Source organism: Homalodisca vitripennis, chromosome 3, assembly GCF_021130785.1.
Source record: "Homalodisca vitripennis isolate AUS2020 chromosome 3, UT_GWSS_2.1, whole genome shotgun sequence".
Classification (NCBI taxonomy): domain Eukaryota; kingdom Metazoa; phylum Arthropoda; class Insecta; order Hemiptera; family Cicadellidae; genus Homalodisca; species Homalodisca vitripennis.
This window is the reverse complement of record NC_060209.1, coordinates 151,220,642-151,242,500: the sequence shown is the minus strand read 5'-3', so window position 1 is coordinate 151,242,500 and position 21,859 is coordinate 151,220,642. Positions and strand designations below refer to the sequence as shown.

Sequence of the window (21,859 nt, the reverse complement as noted above, 5' to 3'; positions counted from 1 at the left end):
GCTGTATACGGGGAACATGGCACCCAACTGGCCCACTTGCACCATTTGTCCGACCATAGTCTTCCGCCGGAACCCCGGGAGGCCCTCGTACCAGATTGCGGCCAAAAGCTGCTGTACGTTGGGATGTGCTACAAACTGCAACCACCAGTCAACTTCATTCACAGCCTCACACTAACACATCCTTGTTAAACCTAAGTTCAAACTCAGTTCTACGTAATTGGATTATATCATCCAGTTACCAATGAGCAAGGTTCATTAAGACTTTGTCAATCATGCGATAGAGATCTGAATGACTCACCTTCTTCTGCTTATACTTGATAGCAAGCTTGAGGCGATCCAGGGTCTGTCGCTCGCCGGGCTCCCAGGGTTCATTGGAATCGGGGTCGTAATTGAGCATGATCTCCAGTTCGTTGCTGGTCCGCGCGTGGTCGAGTAGAGACGTGGCGAAGTCTTGTGTCTGGGCTCTCATCTCCTGTGCAACACCAGCACGGTCAAAGCATTAAAGATATTGAATGAGAGTTACTATTACAGGCCTTACTACGCCTAGTCATAAGGTACATCAAGATTTCAATGAGTATTGCTACACATGCGAACTACCATATACTAGCTGGCACATCATTCAAACATTAGTAGAGCTGTAAGACTTTTTAAAGAAATGTAGGCATTCCGTATAAAATTTAACTGTAAGCATAGACTGAAACGTCTCTATATAACATTATTTTTTATTTTAAATCTGAAAACTGGGGAAATGTTTGAAGAAAGGATTAATTCTAACTGTAAATGTTCAAGTTGTTTTATATTGTTTTAATTCAAAAATTCATAGCCTGTTTAACAAATTCCTCTTAAATCCAAATTCAAATTTCAGTATATCTCTTCGTTCCACTGTACAAAAAACTTCAATATTCTTATGAGCGGTCTTTACAAATTTTTATGTCAAATAAAACTAAAAAATCTAAAATATTAAAAAATACAATTGAATTTGTACCTTCTGATGAATTGTAATTAAATGTGTATTAAACTAAAGTTATTAAGGAAATATATAAGATTAAATGAAACCTAAGTTACTTGCAAATATCCAATACCAAATACTTGATCATACGACGGTTTATATAAAATATTGCTAAAACAACTAAGTAATTCGTTTGAAATAAAATTAAAACTCAAATTTTATACTAAAAAATAAAGCCCTAAACATTATTGTTATATGTATATTTTTTATCTAATGATGATCACTTGGGTGTATTTATATTAAAATTTACAGGCGCAGCCCATGTAGATTTGATATGCGTACACTTCGAGCAAAAATGACTGTACTAATAAATTATTTGGGGAAAGGCAAAAGGCTTTGCTTAAAGAAAAATACAAATATCGAAGACTCAAACATACGGGGAAAACTTTAATAAGATCTCGGGTTTGTTTCATGTTTTCACCAGCAAGAGTATGATAAACGGGTTCAATTTCTCAGAGGGCTATAAAATGTAGATTACTTCTAAAGTTATCGATGAGAAAGTAAGTAATCAAAACCGTCTTCACTTAGGCGCCAACTTTGTGGCCTGTTAATAATAAAATGAAGACTTGAGCAAGTGTATGAATGCGTTTTTAATAATACGTGCTTATTGTAGTATTGATCAATAATGTCTAATATATGTCTCAATTTCAAAGGCACAAGGAAACAAAAAAGGTTAAACAGAGGACACATTTCTATTTATAAATCAATATATTCGAATATAAGATGTAAAGAATGTTTCTATATTTATTTCGGAGTTAATATGTAACTATCGTTATTATTTATAAACAACATAATAAACAATTTCCATTTTGAATTTTATCCAAAGAAATAAAATCACTCTTGTTTGATAAACATATGGACAAGTACTGATGTATCATCTATAAAACTTAAAAACATTGAACACTCACTTTTTTACTGAATAAGGCAGTATATTCATACATTGGCACGTGGCAAAACTAATAGGAGTTCTGTCACTACATGTGATCATATTTTTAAATGTCGAACATGGACCGAATACCGGTATCCGATATGACACAGGTACGGAGGTGGGGGTGACCACACGAGAATTAATAGAGGGCAGCAGCGACACACCCCATTAATATTACTCACCCCTGTAATACAGCCATTCTTTATCACACTTTAGCCGTGTTCCAGTACAACTCACAAATCTCGTTGTGTTAATAAACTAAGAAAAATGATCTCGTGAGAGCTTTGTTTGAGAATTTGCGGAAAATATTGGTTATACATTTGAACATTAATTACTTTGTGGTCGGACAGTAACACTCAACAATTAATGTTCTACAGGAATAACGACTTTGTGAAATGAAATTTTATTCCAAGTACTCAACAAGGAAGATGAACTCTCTTTAGGAATATCTAGTAATTTAAAGTAACACAATATTTTAACAAGGTGTTATAATATTAATATAATATAGTATTATTTACTATATTATATGTTAATATAGTAAAGAAGCGTAGATGACCTTTACTGAGGAAGATCGAAACAATACTTATATATCCTCGAATCCTTATAAAGACCGAACAAATATTTTGAACATCCGATTTTAATTACAGCGAAATTGTACTAATCTGGCACATATAAGGCCCTGGTAAGGGCGGATTGGTGAAATGCCGGATTATTAGAAGACCATAAATAAAAATGCTTAAAATATACAAAATCTTTGTTTTACTATACCTAACACTATTCAAAAAAACTACGGTACAAACTTACGGTAAGGTAGGCCTATTCCTTGGGGCTAAAAACTGTCACAAAGAAATGAACTCCAACACTAAACACACCAGCAATACGGATAAAACTGGTTCCGTATACGTGAAAGTCGGGCAAACCACGAGAAAACGTGCGATCATATAGCTTTCAGTAAGGTGTTTCAACTTGATTGTCGGATTATAGAGCGTTTACTGTATAAGTAACACAAGGGAGAAATACACATCGATTTTGCAACCGTAGTTCCAAAAAAAGGAGGACATTTTCAGTCTATTCATTACTACCGAATATTTCTCCTCCAATTACATTATTTCTAGTTTTTATTTATTTTAATAATAAGTAAAATTGTGCCAAGCAGGTGAATAGAAAAAGACAAACCAGAGAACAATTTCGGTAGGGGAACTAGTAACTGAACGGCCTGAGAGTTTGCCTCCGACCACAACCCGGCCTATGATGACGGGAAAAGTGTTACGATAGTGAATTAGCAGAAACGATGCGTATAGAGTTTGATCAATAAATACAATGTTTTGTACATTACAAAAAAGTTTACACGATGGATATCATAAAGTCTGGCCAATTTTTGGGCTTGACCGTTTTGAATCTGATTCAAACTAATAAGATAATAAGGCTACAAATTTTTATTGTTGTCTAAAAAGCAGATAAATTATGTAAACCTCCTTGAATGATGTTTTTGCCTAACTAAACTATAATATAATATGAATATCTAATAGTATTTCTCTCTGTATTTGTGTGTGTGTTACTGAATCACGTAAAAACTACTGAACAAATTGTACTGAAAATTTTCTTGGACATTCTTAGGATTCCTGCTTCACATATAGGCCTATTCCTATTTTGAAAATCCCACCCGGATACGCTTCACTGGTTTTGAAAACTCCTTTTATGGCTCAATCAACAGATAGTAAATGTGTTTTAATAATAGTTTAACAAGTCCCCAGATTTCAAATTGCATTATCTGGATCCGTAGGTTTTTTTGGGATATATTTCAAGCAATGAAATTTTTACTTCTCGTTTATGAATAGTGTTAAATTAAATTTGTGGTAATATACCATATTCTTTAACTTGGAGTGAAATTTTTGGAACATAAATTGTATTAATACACCTCATGTCCCACAATTTCAACATGTGTTATACGTATAGAATGTTGAATTTTTAGAAACCTTAGGCCTACTTTATTTGTGGTTGAAGTTTTTTGAATTATTTTAAGATTAAGTTTATACAGATTAAGATTAACAAACAGTAGTACGTATTCTCTCTCCATTTTAGGTATTTTGTGAAAAGACAAATCAGACCTAGATTCATCACTGAGTATAACTAAATCAGCCAGAAGAACGAGCTATTGTTGCACTAGGTCCAGACAATGGTGGTATTAGACCTGGACGTCGAATCACGCTGCGAATATTTGTTCCAGTGAGACTTCTTTATTTTATGTTTTCCATGACCTTGTGTAATTAAAATGTTTTTTTCTGAGGCTCTGGAAGATTTGATAAATAAGTTTGTTAAATAATTCTTTGTTGGTTTTTACTTGGGACAGGAAATTTTAAATCTCATTGCATTTTGTCATAAAAGGACGAAAGCGTTTGCTTCCGGAGTGATGGGATATACAGGATGAATAAGGGCCATCTCCTGTCGAGATCCTGTAAGGATAGCGAGAACTAGGTACAAAGGGAGCCCCACCCACTCTAAAAGTCATCTTCCGCAGTAGACTAGACTTATCGATCCACACTGTTACTCCAGTATCTTAACAGGTTAGTGATGGGCCGCTCCTGGAAATCCATATAGGTAGTTACCCAGATGTAAATGACATCGGTTTTTGCTGTACTCAATGTAGGTTCAAACGGAAGGTATAAACCTTTCATCTGAGTTTTAAACACTGTAGGTGAAGTACAAACCATTCTTTTATAATGAAACATACTGTAGTAATATATGCAATAATAAACCTTAAAAAAAATTTTTGATACAAAAAGTGATCTCTGATCATTAAATACTTGGAATTTCAACATTAGTAAGTCTCATTATTACCATATAATATACAAAGATATATTCTATTTCTCAATTGAATTTTATACTTATTTTGAAATACAGTTGGATTCCTTGTATATTTCTTGTTCTGGAAAATATTATTTAGCCATTTTAGTACCATAGTTAAACAACTTGAACTTACTTGTAAGGAAAACATATACAGTTAACAAAAACGTGTAGATGGTGCAATTGTAATTACCATCGTCCGTATGAAAACAAGTTTATCCAAGAAAGTTCGAGTGTACAAGACACAACTTTTGCGGTACACTACCTGGGGCCAGTACAGAAAGTTCTACACCATTGAATAATTAACTAGATTTGCAACTTGCATAAACTCTATTAAAAATACACTAGTCTCCTAAATTCTGCTGTAGTTTAACGAATATTCCAATAAGAAAAATAAACACAGCATTTCAACAGTTGGTGTAGCTTAGTTAAAAGTTCTGTCTCTGTTATCATCATCAAAACGAGGGGATATATCCGTAATTAAAGACTCAATGGTGGTGCAGTGTGTTTTCAGTTGTTATGTTTTATTTCATAGTTAGAACCCTTCTAAATATCTTGCCAGTAGAGAAGAGAAATTTTAAATTTACTTTAACCCTTAAAAATGATAAAAAGGCGTTTTTTATCTTTTCTTTCTTCAGACACTAATACGACGAAAAAAGGTGGAAATAAAAAGGTCAAGTTTACAAAATTATTAAAATAAAATAAAGCGCTGTGCTCCAGTATTGGTTATTGTATAAAAAGGATGAGCAAATGACAACATCATTTATTCATCTTATAGTTTTTGGTTATTTTTATTTAGTCTGAATACCGAGTTTTTAAAAAGATTTCAAGCTATACATCAAATGAAATCAGTTACTTTTCTGGGAGGGGATGAAAATGGCGTGTAGTGAACCCTCATTACAGGGGTAGGGGTAGAATAGGATCCATGTTACACTAAACGGGATGTTTTTGAGAGACTTTATAGTGGAACACCTTTCAGCTAATTGAAATTGAGTCGTACAAAATCAGTTCATACGTTTATATACGCATACATTAAATAATTAGTGTCTAATTACTATTTACACCACTGAATCACTTGCACGAAAGGCTATGACACTATGAATGGGCCATTAGACATAGTTATAATGAAACTAATCATATTAGTATTATAAATGATTAAAACATATTTTGTAAATAATTACATATTTAGCACAAAGTATACTACTATTGCAATGTGCACTGAATAAGTATAAGTACGAAGTCAAATAATAGTACTATTATTAAAGAAAAATAATAATAATATTACTATTGAAATATTTGTGACTCTCCTGTAAGTTAAGTTTAACAAAATATTTAAGATACTAAACTTAATTACTGGTAAATAAATTTTAAAGTAAATAAACCGTAAGGGATAAACGATCGCCAAATATTATTAATGTTATCAAAGTAAAGAATATTGTAACATTGTAACGCACTAAATAAAAGCTCGTATAAATTCTTATGAAAGATAAATTTCCTTTACCGATCATGTTACTCGGAACTACATCAATTTACTTTCAAGTTACGTAAGAGATAAAACCTTAGTAAAAGGTTATTAAGTTATTATCTTAGTACGTGCAGCTTACAAGCCTTTTAATGTTTTATAAAGCTCAGGAATTCTCTTATATGTTACTGTTACATATAATAACGTGTTTTTCAATTATATTCTCTTTATGATGAATTCCTAGATGAAAAATCCTAGTTTAGTTCTATGTAGTTCTCGTAAGCCGAAGCAGAAGTTTTCGGGTGTGAGATTTATAGTGTACTCGGAGAAATTAAATCATCCGAGAGAAATTAAAGTAAGATTAATTAAACTTACTATACATGCCACTTACAGCTTCAACGTAGTTGACTCATGAAAAGATTTAACGACTCTTCATCCAAAGCTAATTCGCAAGTCTGTAACTTTGCTTTCTAATTGTACTTCAAACCATCGTCTTAAAGGTCATGAAAATATTCACCTAAATTTAAATTATGGAATGCAATTAATATTTGTATTATGAATAAATAAAATTTAATGCAAATACAATTAAGTTTTGTATTTAAATATAAAAATAGCTATTGGAACGGAGATGCTATACTAACAAAGTTAGTGTCACAGATGAGCAAAAAGTGTCACATTTTCTATCTTCTTCAAATTGATCATTAGTAGTGATATAAAAAATTATTCCGTAACTAACTAAAATTTAATTCTATGGTTTATAACCCATTAAATATGAAAATTGTTTTTTACGAAATGTGATCCTATGGTATGTTTTTATAGCTGGAATATAAGATGAAAAGTTATCAAATTCCATGGACGCCTGCTTCCCACATGTCAACAAATAAAGGAATAAAACTATAAAATTGTCATATTTTAATTTTTGTTTTATTTTGCTAACACACCATAATATTTGATGAATTTGCTATTTATTTCAAGTCCAATACATTCAACTATACTTTTTATTAACAAGAACTTACAAGTGAGAAAAAAAATATTTTTTGTTTAATAAATATAAAGCTTTTTGGCTATATCGATTTATAAAAATCTCATTAGAAAACTGTTAGCATCAAGGGGTATTACTGTATTACTGTGAATTTGCCAACGACATCAGTTTGGCAACCTTTTTTCAGACACATTCATATTAGAATGGAGTATATTTTATGAATAGCATGCTCACCAGGCAGCCGGGTTCGAAACTTGATGGAGGAAGTAAGTTTTGTGAACCAACCTCATTGGTATTAAATAAGATTTTTAACATTCACACAAAATATTTAAATATAGTTGAATATTTTTTATTAAATTTAACAAAGTTTAAAATGGACACTTTAAGTCTGACAATATTTCGGCTTTACCGTTGCGTAGGGGTCACTGAGGGCTCACAGGAGAGATCAAATAAACATTTTATAATGGATTGGGAGCAGTTTACATTAAACACATTGTGCATAACTTCCTTAGAAAACAAGATAATTTTTTTACTGTTAACTGTAGATTTATTGTGCACGCTTAGTGTAAGCTTTATTATTCTATTTGTGTTGCATATTATTTGCTTTATAATGGTGGGTATCAATTATTAATATTGTAATTTATATTTATAGTTAGTGAGTATATTATTGCAATCTTTCTGGTCAGCTGTTTCTATGTCATGTATTGTCAGCTATGCCATCTTATTGTGCCAAATGTGTTGTATAATTATAATGGTTTACCGTTGGAAATAAATAAATAAATAAGAGAAAATACGGTAATTTGGCAGTTACCACTGGCTTACTATAGCCAACCGTTAATGCAGCTGCCAGTAATTTAGCTACCCACAGGTAATTGATCATTACAATAACTTACGTTGTACTCTGCACGAAACTCGGTCTCCATTTTACTGAGCCTCCGCAATTCCCAGGACAACTCGAAGGCGGTGAGGAGAGGGTCTCTGGAGGAGAGGGCGATGAGAGAGGGTGAGGTGAGGGCTCGGTACGCGTTGATACGCGACTGAGAGTGGCGTAGAGAGTCCTGTTCGCTAGACACCACACACTCGTCACACCCACACCTGACGTCGTGTGGCATGGGCAGTGAGGCCCCTCTGTCGAGCAGAATCTTCAGTATCTCGTAGTTGTTCATGTGGGCGGCGAGTATCAGAGGTGTAATGTCGGGGGTGAAGTTTGAGACGGAACGGTCCACAGCTTCCCAACTCTGCAACATCGATGGGCGCATTACAAGGGGAACTAACTCGATAACCTTTGATTACCGGCAATCACCTCAGAAGTTTCTGCTTGTATGTCATTACGTTTCATGGGGTGAAGTCATGGATCCCTCCTATAAACAATGCAATAGCTCACAACTAAGTGTATTTATCAAAGGTCGTTGATCATGGAATCGAAATGGCATAGTTTTACTCAGCCGTTACTACTGAATCTATGTGATCCACAGCAGTGTTCACTTGGTTTAATGTGTGGCATATATTACAACACAATACCAGGGTGTTCACAAAAGGGTTACCAACTTCTGTGGCTGATGATTACAAAATGTTCTATAAACATAGGTCGCTACATGTATCATTTATCCGCTAGCCACCATTTTGTATTATATAAATATATGTATATATCTTTGAGTTTTCTTTTATTTCTCATAGCGTATGTGCAAATTATATAACATAAAACACACACACACACACACACACACACACACACACACACACACACACACATGTATGTACGAGTATATATATATATGTCTATATTACCAAAATTTGTACATACGTTATGAGAAATAAGAAAAACGCAAAGAAATAATGATTTGATTTGTTTTGATATTAACAAAACGGTGCTTGTTGAAAAATTTTAAATGCATATAACAAAAAACCAGTAAATTAATAAACAATTTACAAGATACCAAGTATTTTGAAATTTTTATATTAATTCAAGAAGCACTATTTTTAACGAAATCCGTCAACTAACAAGCGAGCACAACCACTTTAAAGGCCCGCTTGCACAAGCCGGGAGCAACAAAAATGTCAGTTAATAGGCATCAGCTGTGTCTTGATCTCTACTTATATTTCGTGTTATAAAATGTATTAATCTTTAGTATAAGGAAATTGAAACTGTGCACTGATATGGAAATATGGAAATACTGGTAAGAAAAGCAGTATACAGGTATCTCGATTTGAGCCATAAAATATATGTGAATTAAAAAACACATTTATGTTTAGATCAAACATGAATATTAATCTTGTGAACACAAACACACACAAACACACACACACACACACACACACACACACACACACACACACACACACACACACACACACACACACACACACACACACAATATGATGAGGAAAAACGATCTAAGGGAATAAGCTAGAAGCGATACGGCGGAATTTCTTTGTGAATATGAGAACATTAATGCTAAGATAGCGACACACATCTTGCACGTATTACCTTTGGGATATGTATGCATCATTAAATATTACTTGTTTTAAGTGAAAGAAAACATAGTCTTGCATCCACTTTCCAGTTTTCAAATAACCGCCATATTTACTCTTTTTATTAAGTAAGAGGCATTTTCCACAGTATTAATGAATATTTTCATGAAATGTAGATATCCGTTAGGTTATTAAAAGTGATATATAGAGTAAATAAAAAGTCGGGAGACATCCAGATAACACATAATGTTTAATGAAAAACAAAATGTACTTTGTGCGTGACTTAATATGCCCATATACGTAAAAAGTATAATTTTCAGGGTACCTAGTTAAAATTTTTAATTGCTAATTTTAAAAATTTTATCCTTTTTATAGTATTTTTAAGAGATTGAAGACCAAAAACTAGAGGTCGCTATCTTATTATATCCAGAATATCATTCCTTTTCTTTTCAAATATACTAAAAAGTTATCTGGGTGTTTCCAGACTTTTAATCGACCCTGTATAACTTACAGGGTACCTATGGCTATTATTGATTAGGCTATAATGACAAGCCATATGTGTAATGGTTGCAATAATCTATGTAATTATAGAAGCACAAATTTCAAAGCTTTTTGGAAAATGTAATGAAAAGATAAATGCGAACAAAATACAAATTAACGGTTTCCTAATTGTAATTAGGAAAATTTTACTATGTGAATTTGTGTGTGTACACACAAATGCACAAAGTAAATTACTAATGTATAATTGTGTAGAATTCTACGTTCATATTTTTACATATATATATTCACTTAATCAATAAGTAAAAGAATTACGTGTTACATCCTGATATATCTGGCTCACACAAAGATCTCTGTTCTGGAATAAATTCTTAAAATTAATTGAGAAATTTTGAACCAACTAACGAACATGCTCCAAAGGGAGCAAGTAATAACTATAAACTTACATAAGGTTGGCCTGAGACATGGATACGCTCTTCCCACTCCAAGAGAATCTCCACAGCTTCCACGTATTCTTCCTTGATGGCATGGAGCAGAGAGTCCTGGCAGAGAACATAAAACATTGTGATTATGATTTTAACAGTAGTGGAATCCAAACAGCGTAATGAACGAGGTCAGTTTGACAGTTTTAAGCAATAATGGTTTATTTGTCGCTCGCTTTTATGCTATTACATTTAAAGTGATATTGCAATATTTTTTATTAAATTAAATCATGGCTAAGTAGGGAAATGAAAAAGAGGCTTTATAGAATTGAAAATTTATTGAGTTCATAATAAACCACCAGGGATCGTCAATAAATGCTTAATGCATCTTCAAGAAATTGAAATTATAATAAAATAAATTGTTATTAAAAATAGAAGTAACTTTTTTGTTGCCATGCATTTTTTAGAATTACTCTAACAAAATAAAGCTTCTCTTCTTAATACAATCTAAATAATCGACAAAATATAATTATAAACTAATAAAATAACATAATTCTTTGTAAAATGGGATAAATTCAGGTCACAGAAGAAAAGATCTCTTGCTGGACTTTGATTATTAAACTGTTATTAAAATATTCACCAAATATAAATTAGGCATTTGAAATTATAAAACAAATTGATACCAGACTATACAAATCCAATAAAGCGAACAAGTAGTACCTGCGGCTAACTTTAAGACCATGACAATGAAGGTAGATCCAAAAAGGATATTGCAATTCAAGTTAATTTGAAAATGAAGATGAATTAAGTTATTATATTATGAATAAATTATCCATTCATTTAATACCAATTAACATTTAAATATTGTAACAATAACGTAAAAATTATAAGTGCAATATCCAAAATATTCATATTTCGATATTTTATATTTCAGGTAAAAATGACAACATATTTGTAGCATAATAATATAAAGTATAACGTTTCCTAGAACTAATACTTTAAGGAAACACTAAGTAAAAATATTTTATGTACATATTGTTACATCAAAGTACAACAAAATACTTTTTAAAATAAATAATTTTGCATAGAACAGTAATTTGACACTAAAGTTAATTTCTTAAGACATTTAATTCATAATTAACTAACGGTTAAGTAGATTTACACAAATCTAACATGAGTACAAACTTATCTGTTGATAAGCTTATCGTGTAAGCTCTTATATACTTACTGCCCGGAACAAGCTTTATCAATTACTTCCATCGTGGAACGTTAAGTTTTATGATTGCGTAGAACATGGTTATGGATTGAGCGTTAACGAAGCCTATCCCTCGAGGAACTGGAAAAATTTCATTTCTGTCTGTCTATCTGGTGTCCGCACGCTATCTCGAAAACAAAACTGACCTATAGACTTTGAAATTTTGCATGAAACTTCATTTATATATGAGAAACACTGAATTAGATGTTGGTACATATCACTCCATGGGATTAACCCTATGTCAATATTTTTAAATTCGTTTGATGGTTACCATCATGGCACCGATTAAGTATCAAAATAAATAAATTTGTAAGTAAACCTATTACACCTAAACTTTATTCAAATCAAATATTAACACATGGATATCCCAACACATAAAACACAATTTTATTGTCGCTTGGTTAGTAGGCGTGTGTTATTTAACTACGAAACCCAATTTAATGAACAAAAGTGTGAATGTATTATCTGGCAAGATAATACGATAAAGATTTAATATGTAGACTTTAAAATTTTGAATGAAACTTCATTTCTACACGAACGAGTTCATGCGTAATATTTGTGTCTGTTTATCTGTCAGCAGACCATCTCGAAATGAAATGAACTATAGATCTGAAATGTTACATTGCACCTTAGCGAAGCCTGTTCGTCGTGGTGTGTTGTATTTCTACCTTGTAATTATTTATATGCTACTTATAATCTTAAAAGCAGTACTTCCGAGCAGATAGTGAAAGGTTCAAAATTTCTTGATGTATGGAATGAGAATGATTTATGGCGTTTCACAGTTCTAAAAGAGTTTCTTTTATATATCTCAAAATAGTGTTCCCTGAGACGATTAGGTAGTTTTAGTATTTTGAGTTCTACTGCAACAGCAGTGATAAAACTGTGTCACAAGAATGATAATTTCAATTAATTACTATTGCTAACTTAAAGGCTGCTTGCCAATATTTCGGCGTCTATCAAAAGTTTCCTAGTCCGGTGCAGTTAAACAGATTTTTCTTTGTCGTGATGATAGTTTCATACGATGGTTATTACAGATCTTGGTGGTGCACCAGAGCTTCGTAATTAACCACGCCGATAATGCTCTACCTACATATCATGATGAATAATTGATATATAATAAAAGGGACTGGATTGCTAATATCTATAAACCAATAATATCTATGAATGATCATTTGGCGAAGATATCCGAGGTTTTTATAAAACCAGAGAATTCTAAATGTGAAAAATAAAAGCACATTTTTGAAAATAAAATAACATAATATAAAGGTTAATAAAGTAAAATACATTGTGTCCACAAAGTCACACTCTTAACTGTCAATTATAGGTCGCAGGTTTATGAAACATGGAAATTTAAACATGTCATCTAGTAATATGCCGATGGCGCATAATTTACCTACATATTATCATGATGAATAATTGATATTTAATAAAAGGGGCTGGATGTAAATATCTATAAGCCAATAATATCTATGAATGATGATTTGGCGAAGCTCTTCGAGGTTTTTATAAAACCAAAGAATTCTCAATACAAAAAAGATATGTACATTTTTGATAATAAAAATAATATTATATGTTAATAAAGTAAAATACTGTGTATTCACAAAGTCACACACTTAATTGTTTACAGCTATTCAATTATAGGTCGCAGGTTTATGAAACAGATGCAAATTTAAACAGCTGTTTATAAAGATTTGTTTTTATTAGTTGAGTTACTTATTGTTGTCATCTAGCAATGTGTGGATATCGCTTTTACCAAAATAGACATCTTTGCAACAATGCGGAGAAAAATTGTGTATTTTTGTAACTGCAAAGTTTAATTCTATGATTTCAGTAAAACATAAGCATTATCGTGTGTTTGACCTATGCGGAAATGTGGATCACCATAACGTTCGTGTATTGAACACTTAAAGCAACTAACCATAGGTGCGATTGAATAAGTTACCCCACAATTTACTTTTTAAAATTGGTCTTAATTGGTCTTAATTAAGACCAACCTACATTGATCTTAATTCTCAAGTGTATGAGAATTAAGACCAATGTAGGCTTGGACGTCTGCAGGGAGATACTTTTGAAAATAGTTATTAAAAGTGTGACATGACTTTGCGGAATGACATGTTCAAATATTTAAATATAAAGTATTAATAAGAACATGCAGGAATAAAAATAAAAATAGTTTGAACGTTGTATATTATATTTCAAATTTCTTCAACACTGTGAAACTTTTAAGTAACTAATTAGGTCACTGAACTTCTATTAAGTGAAACGACAGAAGCTGAACTATTATAGCATATGTATGCTGTAAGTTGACCCTCTATGGTTGTATGAAAGCTAAATATAATCAATTAATGTAGTTGGACGAATATTGAGGTAATTTTCAATTAGTGAGGTTGCGGCATGCGTCGCTGTGGAACATTGCGGTGATGTTGCGGTTGTTACCGCAGGGACACCACTCTCAGTGAGGCTCGCTGAACTCAGTCACTTTGTCGTTAGTAATGTGCCAGAAAACAAAATAGAGTTAAATTAGGAGGCAAGAATCTTGGAGTTATAGAATAAATATGAGTGACTTTTATTTATTATTTTGTATTTACAAAATAAAATAAAGTGACTGAGCGAACTACAGACGTTTTTCATCACGTGGGCCAAACTTGGGAGATGGTAAAATATTTAGCATTACGAAACATAATTTTTATAACGATATAGACTAACTCACTCTATTCAAGACATAACATTGGACTCATGTTGTATACTTAATCGATAGTCAATCATTAATGACCTAAGAAATTTAACATAGTAACAGAATTATTATTATATAAACGATACTTGGATTAATGAACCTATTTTATTGTAAACGTTGTATCTTGTTTTCTGATTGTTATTGACTAAACATAACAGAAAGAAAAATTGAGATTTATATATATATATATATATATATATATATATAAATTCATAAAAAACTCTATAGTGTTTAAACCTGTATTATATACACGATACTTGATTGGTTTGGCCATTGAATGATTGACTATTAACAATAAATGGTAAAGTTTACTGTATTGGCATTTCGTGACTTTCGATGCAAAGCTGCCAAGAGTGACAAAACAACACAACATATGCGGTAAGCCATTAGGTAACATCTTCTGCTTCCTATTGGATTCCGCTGGAACTACATCGTGTCGTACCAATCAAATCCGCAGGAGAACCATGTAAAATAGAGTTGAATCATTTATCACACAACAAGAAGAAATGTTTTGTTTTGATAGTCCTTTAGGGACACAACTCATATCCAATTGACAAAATATTGATGATTTGGTTCCAGTGATCCATGAATTGGTGATTAATTGTGCAACATTTTTCACTATAATATGCTAATGTTTTATTCTAAATTAATCATTTATGTTTTTAAATTTTAATACTATAATTGTTTATTCAGTTTGGGTACAAAATGTATAAAATATGCTCGGTGATCTCCAAACAAATAAGGAAAACTCGTTCAATAAACTGATACAACGGAGCAACGAAGGATCCGACAAAACGTAAGAGTTAACACACTAACATGACATGGACTGTTCTTTTATGCTCTTTGATGCTAAAACAAAATAAAGATCTCTTCGTTGAAGAATGAGGAACCTATACAAAATGTTTCAAGTGTATAGGATTTTTCTATGAAGTGATGTACGGTTTTATACGATTTACGGATACCATTTCACTTTTGTCCCAAAAATATATAACGTTCTTCGTTGGACCAAGAGGAATATATTTACCAAAATTAAAGGACTTTGTATCAAGAGTTATTCACACATATAGACGGATTTATCTTTAACGTTTTGACCCCAGAATTAATGTAGTTATTCCTTAGACCACTAAGCGATCCGGTTCTTGCAATCGGTCCGCCTGCCCGGCCATTGGTGGTTGTTTTGAAGTCACCTTTAAGCCGTTGGTCCCCAGCTTAAGTGTTATAGAGGGCTTCTTGGCCCTAACTTCGCCGGGAAAATAAGGCATTACTTTCGCAGACGGAAAATGACTCAGTTTTACAAGGCTTTGTTGGGTCCTTAATAAAGGTCTCTTAAAAATATACAACATTAATATAAAAGTATTATAGATTAGTAATCTACTCTTTACCTTTAAATTTACCTTTAAATACAACCTTATGAAACTATAATTTGAGAAGTAAAATATCTTATTGTTTACCTTGACTTTGATTTCGTACTCAAGCAGAAGTCGGATGAGATCGATGTTCTCATTCTCGATGGCGGCGATGAGCGCGGATCTGTTGAGAGGGTCGACACAGTTGACGTTCAGCGTCTCGGGATGTCCCTTGTGCTCATCGAGCAGTCTATACACATTTATTGTCATTTGATTATATGAGTGCGAAATATCATTATAGAATTATATAGCTAATTATGCCATAAAACACCCAATCTGAGTATGGGGATAAAATAAAATATTCCAAAGGATGTAATAAATAAATAGTCCTTCCGGCTTCATCGGGTGAAGTAGGTAATTTTCCTGACAACTGAAATATTATTAATTTATTTCTCATGGGATTTACATGTGCCCATTTTCTAAAAATCTCTTTGGGACACAACTACATTTATTGTTTCTATAACTTTATAAATGACGGAGTTAAGAATTTTAAAATTTGGACGGAAGCAATAATGGGACGAAATGCAGTACCAAGCTGACCAATGAATTTAGTCAAGATATTTATAAGATAAATTTTTGTACTGGGTTTAAACTTGTTACAGTATCCTTTTCGCCAGCGTTTGGTAATCGAGAAGGTCTTATGGGATTTACATGTAACCAATATCTCAAAAACCGTTCTAGAAAAAAAAAAAACAGTAATTTATTTATCATGAGATGTTTAGGAAACGTTATAGGCATTGCCGAAAACTTTCATGTAATAAATAATGGAGTTATTTTTTTAGATGAAATGAAACCGCCATAATGGAATTAAATAGCGCATCAGACGGATCAACGAACTCAGTCGAAATATTTATAAGATTAGTTTGTGTGTCAAGTTTCAGAGTTTGGGCTTTTTTGGGACATGTACCGTTTCCTCAAGCAGGGCTATATCGCTAGATATATTTATAATTTGGAACAGGGAGTTGTTTTAGGCTATGGAGGTCAGGTTTGGCAAAGTTATGCAGAAATTGGTAAAGTAATTGCATTTTATACAAAATATAGCCTACATAAAATTCTGGTGATGATCAATGAGATATTTTACACTAGGTACTCATACTTTACACATCATTTAGTATGAAACAAACATTTAAAATCACATTTCTCTCTAAGCCTTTACAATGGACTGTAAAACTCAGGTACAAGCTAACTACTCGTGTACAGTGTCTGGCAGAGACAGCGTGTGTACAGAAGATGGTAAACAGTACTTGAACATCCTTCCTCTATCATTTAAATACACACAATTTGGAATTCTTCATGCGGAAACGTGAGAGATGAAGTCAGCCCCAGAATAACTAGATGTTGCATAATTCATGACTAAACAATACAAGAGTACGGTCGCAGATACAGTATGTGGTTGGCTAGCAGTCTCATGTGGAGTCTTTGAAACTGATCTTGAAGCTGACGATAAAAGGAAAGTTTCATATTTTCTAGTATTTTTAGTTCCTACTCAGCCAACATTAGATGGTTAGTTCATATACCTTTAGGACATCATTTCGACTATAGCATCCATATTGGGTGTTTTTATATTGGCGTAATACTGTATACATATAAGCGTGATTAGACGTTATATACAACGTTTATAGTATTACAAATCATCAGTAGGCTGCTAGGATAGCTGTTGCGTGGGTTTTTGATATATTAATGATGTTAACAGTATTTTATTGAGACTCGACAGACAGAGGGGCAAAGTGTTATTCTAGCAGTACAAAAGTCTTAATTAATTCCAAAATAAGATTTGCATATATGCATTTTGGCATAAAAAATACAATTAAAACAAATAATAACATTTTTAGTTGTTTAAACTCTGTTAACAAAATACCTCTAAATGGTTTAAACAATATTAAATAATCATGTTGTTCATGACATCTTAAATTTTACCTGTTTTAATTAATATTTATTTTATGTAAAATATATAAAGCTGCAACTCCATAAATATTTAAACTGGCAAGTAACATACAAAGGTTAAACTGTAAAGTCTTTGTATTCAGAAATATTATGAAAACTATTGTGTATTTTGCACATACTTTATTTAAATCTTCAAGCTTAAAGATTACCTTGGTGATGTAATTTTACAGCACAAAATACTATTACCCCTATAATGGAACGAAAATTTCTATGAATAATGTCCTTAGCTCTCGTTACAATTCCATAAACATGTTAGATTTAGAAGTTAAATTCTCACTACCAAAGTCCTTTAAGGTGATCTCTGCAGAGTTTCAGTTATGATGATTTTGTCTTGGTGAGGATACGGAAGACTGTTTTGTCTTATTGTTTTCCTTATGAAAAGGATAAAGTCTCGCGTTACGGGTTTAACCGCTGGTCAATATTAAACAGAACGCATGTTTTGTAAAACAACCATCAACACACAGTGCTCGGATTTCTTTGAGCGATGTTTTTTATCTGTTATAGTACTTCTCCCTTTAATCAGTCATACCCATTACTTAAAAATCTCATCAAAAGCCTAGAGGAACTTGTCCACTTAGCTTGAATACTGAAGGAAATATTTATATTATCTCCTGCGTGCCTTTTGTTGCGCCAGATATTAAAAAGGTTTCCCCTCGGAATTGAAATGTTACCTGACAAATATTATGCATCATTCTGCCGCAAAGGGATGCATATAAACGTTACAAGAATGGTTAGATGAGATGTTGCTGTCTATGCAAATATAAAAATTGAAGTGGATGTGAGTGAAGATCAAAAGTTATGACTTACCTAGTTATTAAAATTGAACGTTACTAAAGTATTTATCAAATATTTCAATTTCATTAGTAGACTAGACAAACAAAATAAAGATAAATGTGTTTCTTAATACTCCTTGAGACAACATAATTAGTTTTAAACATCACTGAAACCAATAAATATAGATATTACAGTTTAAAAAGTTCGCTAATTAATGATGATTGTTTCAGTAAATACTGTATTCTGACGTTTTTCATGATAGATGTGAAATTGAATTGATTTAAGGTGATAAATATATATATATATATATATATATATATATATCAGTTGATTTAGATAAGACTTTAAATATATAGGTCAAGTAAAAAAAACACATTAAAATAATGCAGTTATCAATTTTAAATACAACATTTAAACTTAATTATCAGCTTCAATAACAAATTAAATTCTCGACCGCTATGTTATTAATCATGATACTGAATTTAAAATGAGAAAAAAGAGACAGTACAACTACGTTGACGCAGAACAATCAAAATTTTCTTTATATTCAACAATAAATCGTCTATTCTGATACTATGTTTTTATAAATGATTATTATTATTATTCTTGCTCTCTATAACCAAAGAGTAACGTGACTAGTAATTTAATAGCAAAATATCGTTGAAAGAGTATCTGAAAATTTAAATATGACGAATAGCTTCCAGCAATAGAATTCGACTACATATTCTAATCATCTAATTAAATCTAAATCTTTTCATGTAAAAATATATAATATTTTAAATACAACTTTAAGCTTAAGCAATAAATTTATTTGTCAAATCATAAATATATACATCATTACCAAAATTACTCAATATTGCATACGACTCATATGTTCTTAAACACACACACACGCACACACACACACACACACACACACACACACACACACACACACACACACACACACACACACACACACACACACACACACACACACACACACACACACACACACACACACACACACACACACACACACACACACACACACACACACACACACACACACACACACACACACACATATATATATATATATATATATATATATATAGTAAATGCAGTTCAATTTAATCTATATTATTAAAATACTTCCAATTCTACTATTCAAAGGGGAAAAAGAGGTTATTATGTCATGTAAGACTCACACATAATTAAAGGAAAGTTAAGAACAGAACAAATGGCTTCGAAGAGGCATAACAATACACTTAATGAAAGAAAATTATAACAAGTTTTTAAAAAGAGGTACCTTTTGACTGAAGCGACGTCTCCTCTCTCAACTAATAAGAGAAACCGCTTCTCGAGGGGTGAAAGGTTGTAGTCGGCTGTGGCATGCAGGGAGGTCTGACTCTGGTTAACCGAGTCTCTGCTGCCAATCAGCTCCTCGCGAGACTCCCCCGGTCTCATCGACTGCAGGAAAAAATAGGTTTTAAATATGCAGACCCAGCAGCGGGACTTATTTACCAAATGCTGAGAAGTTACAGTCAGTTGTGGCGTGCAGGGAGGTCTGACTCTGGTTGATGGAGTCTCTGCTGCCAATCAGCTCCTCGCGAGACTCCCCCGGTCTCATCGACTGCATTAAAAAATAGGTTTTAAATATGTAGACCCAGCAGCGGGACTTATTTCCCAAATGCTGAGAAATTGCAGTCAGTTGTGGCGTGCAGGGAGGTCTGACTCTGGTTAACCGAGTCTCTGCTGCCAATCAGCTCCTCGCGAGACTCCCCCGGTCTCATCGACTGTATGAAAAAATAGGTTTTAAATATGCAGACCTAGCAGCGGGACTTATTTCCCAAATGCCGAGAAGTTGCAGTCAGTTGTGGCATGCAGGGAGGTCTGACTCTGGTTGACCGAGTCTCTACTGCCAGTCAGCTCCTCGCGAGACTCTCCCGGTCTAATCTACTGTAGGAAAAAACAAATTTTAAATATGCAGACCCAGCAGGGGGACTTACCATAAATGGCGAGAGGTGATAGTTGGCAATGACATGCAGGGATGTCTGACTCTGGTTGTCCGAGCCTCTGCTGCCAATATCGCGAGACTCTCCCGGTTTAATCTACTAAGAGACAGCAAAACTTTTCATTTTATATGCAGATTACTAGGTGTAATATTTAAATGGGAAGCTTTTCTCAAATGAAATTTCTGAATGTCAAGTATTTCTGCTGTAAATGTTTTAATCCAGAGATCTTGTAGCGGTTACAGTCAGCAGAAAACAGATTAAGAATTATTTTTAGCTGGGTAAAGAAAAACCTCTTTTATAAAGAAGGGAACTTGCAAACTATATATGAATAATTTGTATAAGTGGTAATAAATTACGAGACACTATTTTCTGTCAGCGAATTTAAAAATGATCTATAGTTTTGGTACAAAAAATACTAGCCTAATTTCAAAATGTTGAATAAGATTGTACAAAGTTTAGTGCTTCTAATATGCCCATAAATTTTATTAGCTAATAGTCCATATAAAATATAATGGCTATGCATGAGAATATTATAATTTTAGTACAGTTGTTAATATTCGAGGAAGAAGAAGAAACACTAATTGAATTAACATTAACAATTTCCGTTATGTGAAACGAATATCTTGAGAACACAGAAGCGACGTCGTAGTCTTCATCAGTGAAGGGCCCTCAACCTTTGGCATTATGTGTCGAAAAGATTCACACAGTGGAGAGAGAGTGGGTAATTGAAACAAACTTTTCAGGAACACTTGCACTTCGTTATGTTTGCTAATGAGAGATAATGAGGTTATTATAGGATTATTAGTAAAATGGAAGCTACTGAACCATCTGTTAACTTCTAATCGTTATAATAATAATAAAGCGATCATTTTTATAACAAGACTTCTAGTAAAGATTTTTAAAGGTTTAGAATGTATGGTTTGTCAATACTTTTAACTTCCCAGCAATGGCAAAATTGTGACCACAAAAAATACAGCCCACTACACGAAACAATATAATCTTATGCATATTTAATACCCCTGTAGTATAAACAATTTTGAAGTTACTTAAAATAACCCATTACAGTGATCACCTAAAATCTAAAAAAATACAGAAATCTCGATTTCAAGAACTTAAAATAAACATTCTAAGA

At 32.6% G+C, this 21,859-nt stretch overlaps 1 protein-coding gene across 2 annotated transcripts in view; it reads right to left on the bottom strand.

The window, feature by feature from the left end:
- LOC124357647 (transient receptor potential protein) overlaps nucleotides 1-21,859 on the bottom strand; it is a 67,347-nt gene that overhangs the window by 25,084 nt on the left and 20,404 nt on the right. For both annotated transcript variants that reach the window (XM_046809624.1, XM_046809623.1), the window contains exons 3-8: nucleotides 20,022-20,182; nucleotides 16,058-16,202; nucleotides 10,642-10,737; nucleotides 8,119-8,463; nucleotides 299-472; nucleotides 1-135 (exon numbers count right to left, since the gene is read on the bottom strand). The exon at nucleotides 1-135 is cut by the window's left edge and continues 100 nt beyond it. In XM_046809624.1, coding sequence (XP_046665580.1) covers nucleotides 1-135; nucleotides 299-472; nucleotides 8,119-8,463; nucleotides 10,642-10,737; nucleotides 16,058-16,202; nucleotides 20,022-20,182 — 1,056 coding nt within the window. The remainder of the gene's footprint in view (nucleotides 136-298; nucleotides 473-8,118; nucleotides 8,464-10,641; nucleotides 10,738-16,057; nucleotides 16,203-20,021; nucleotides 20,183-21,859) is intronic.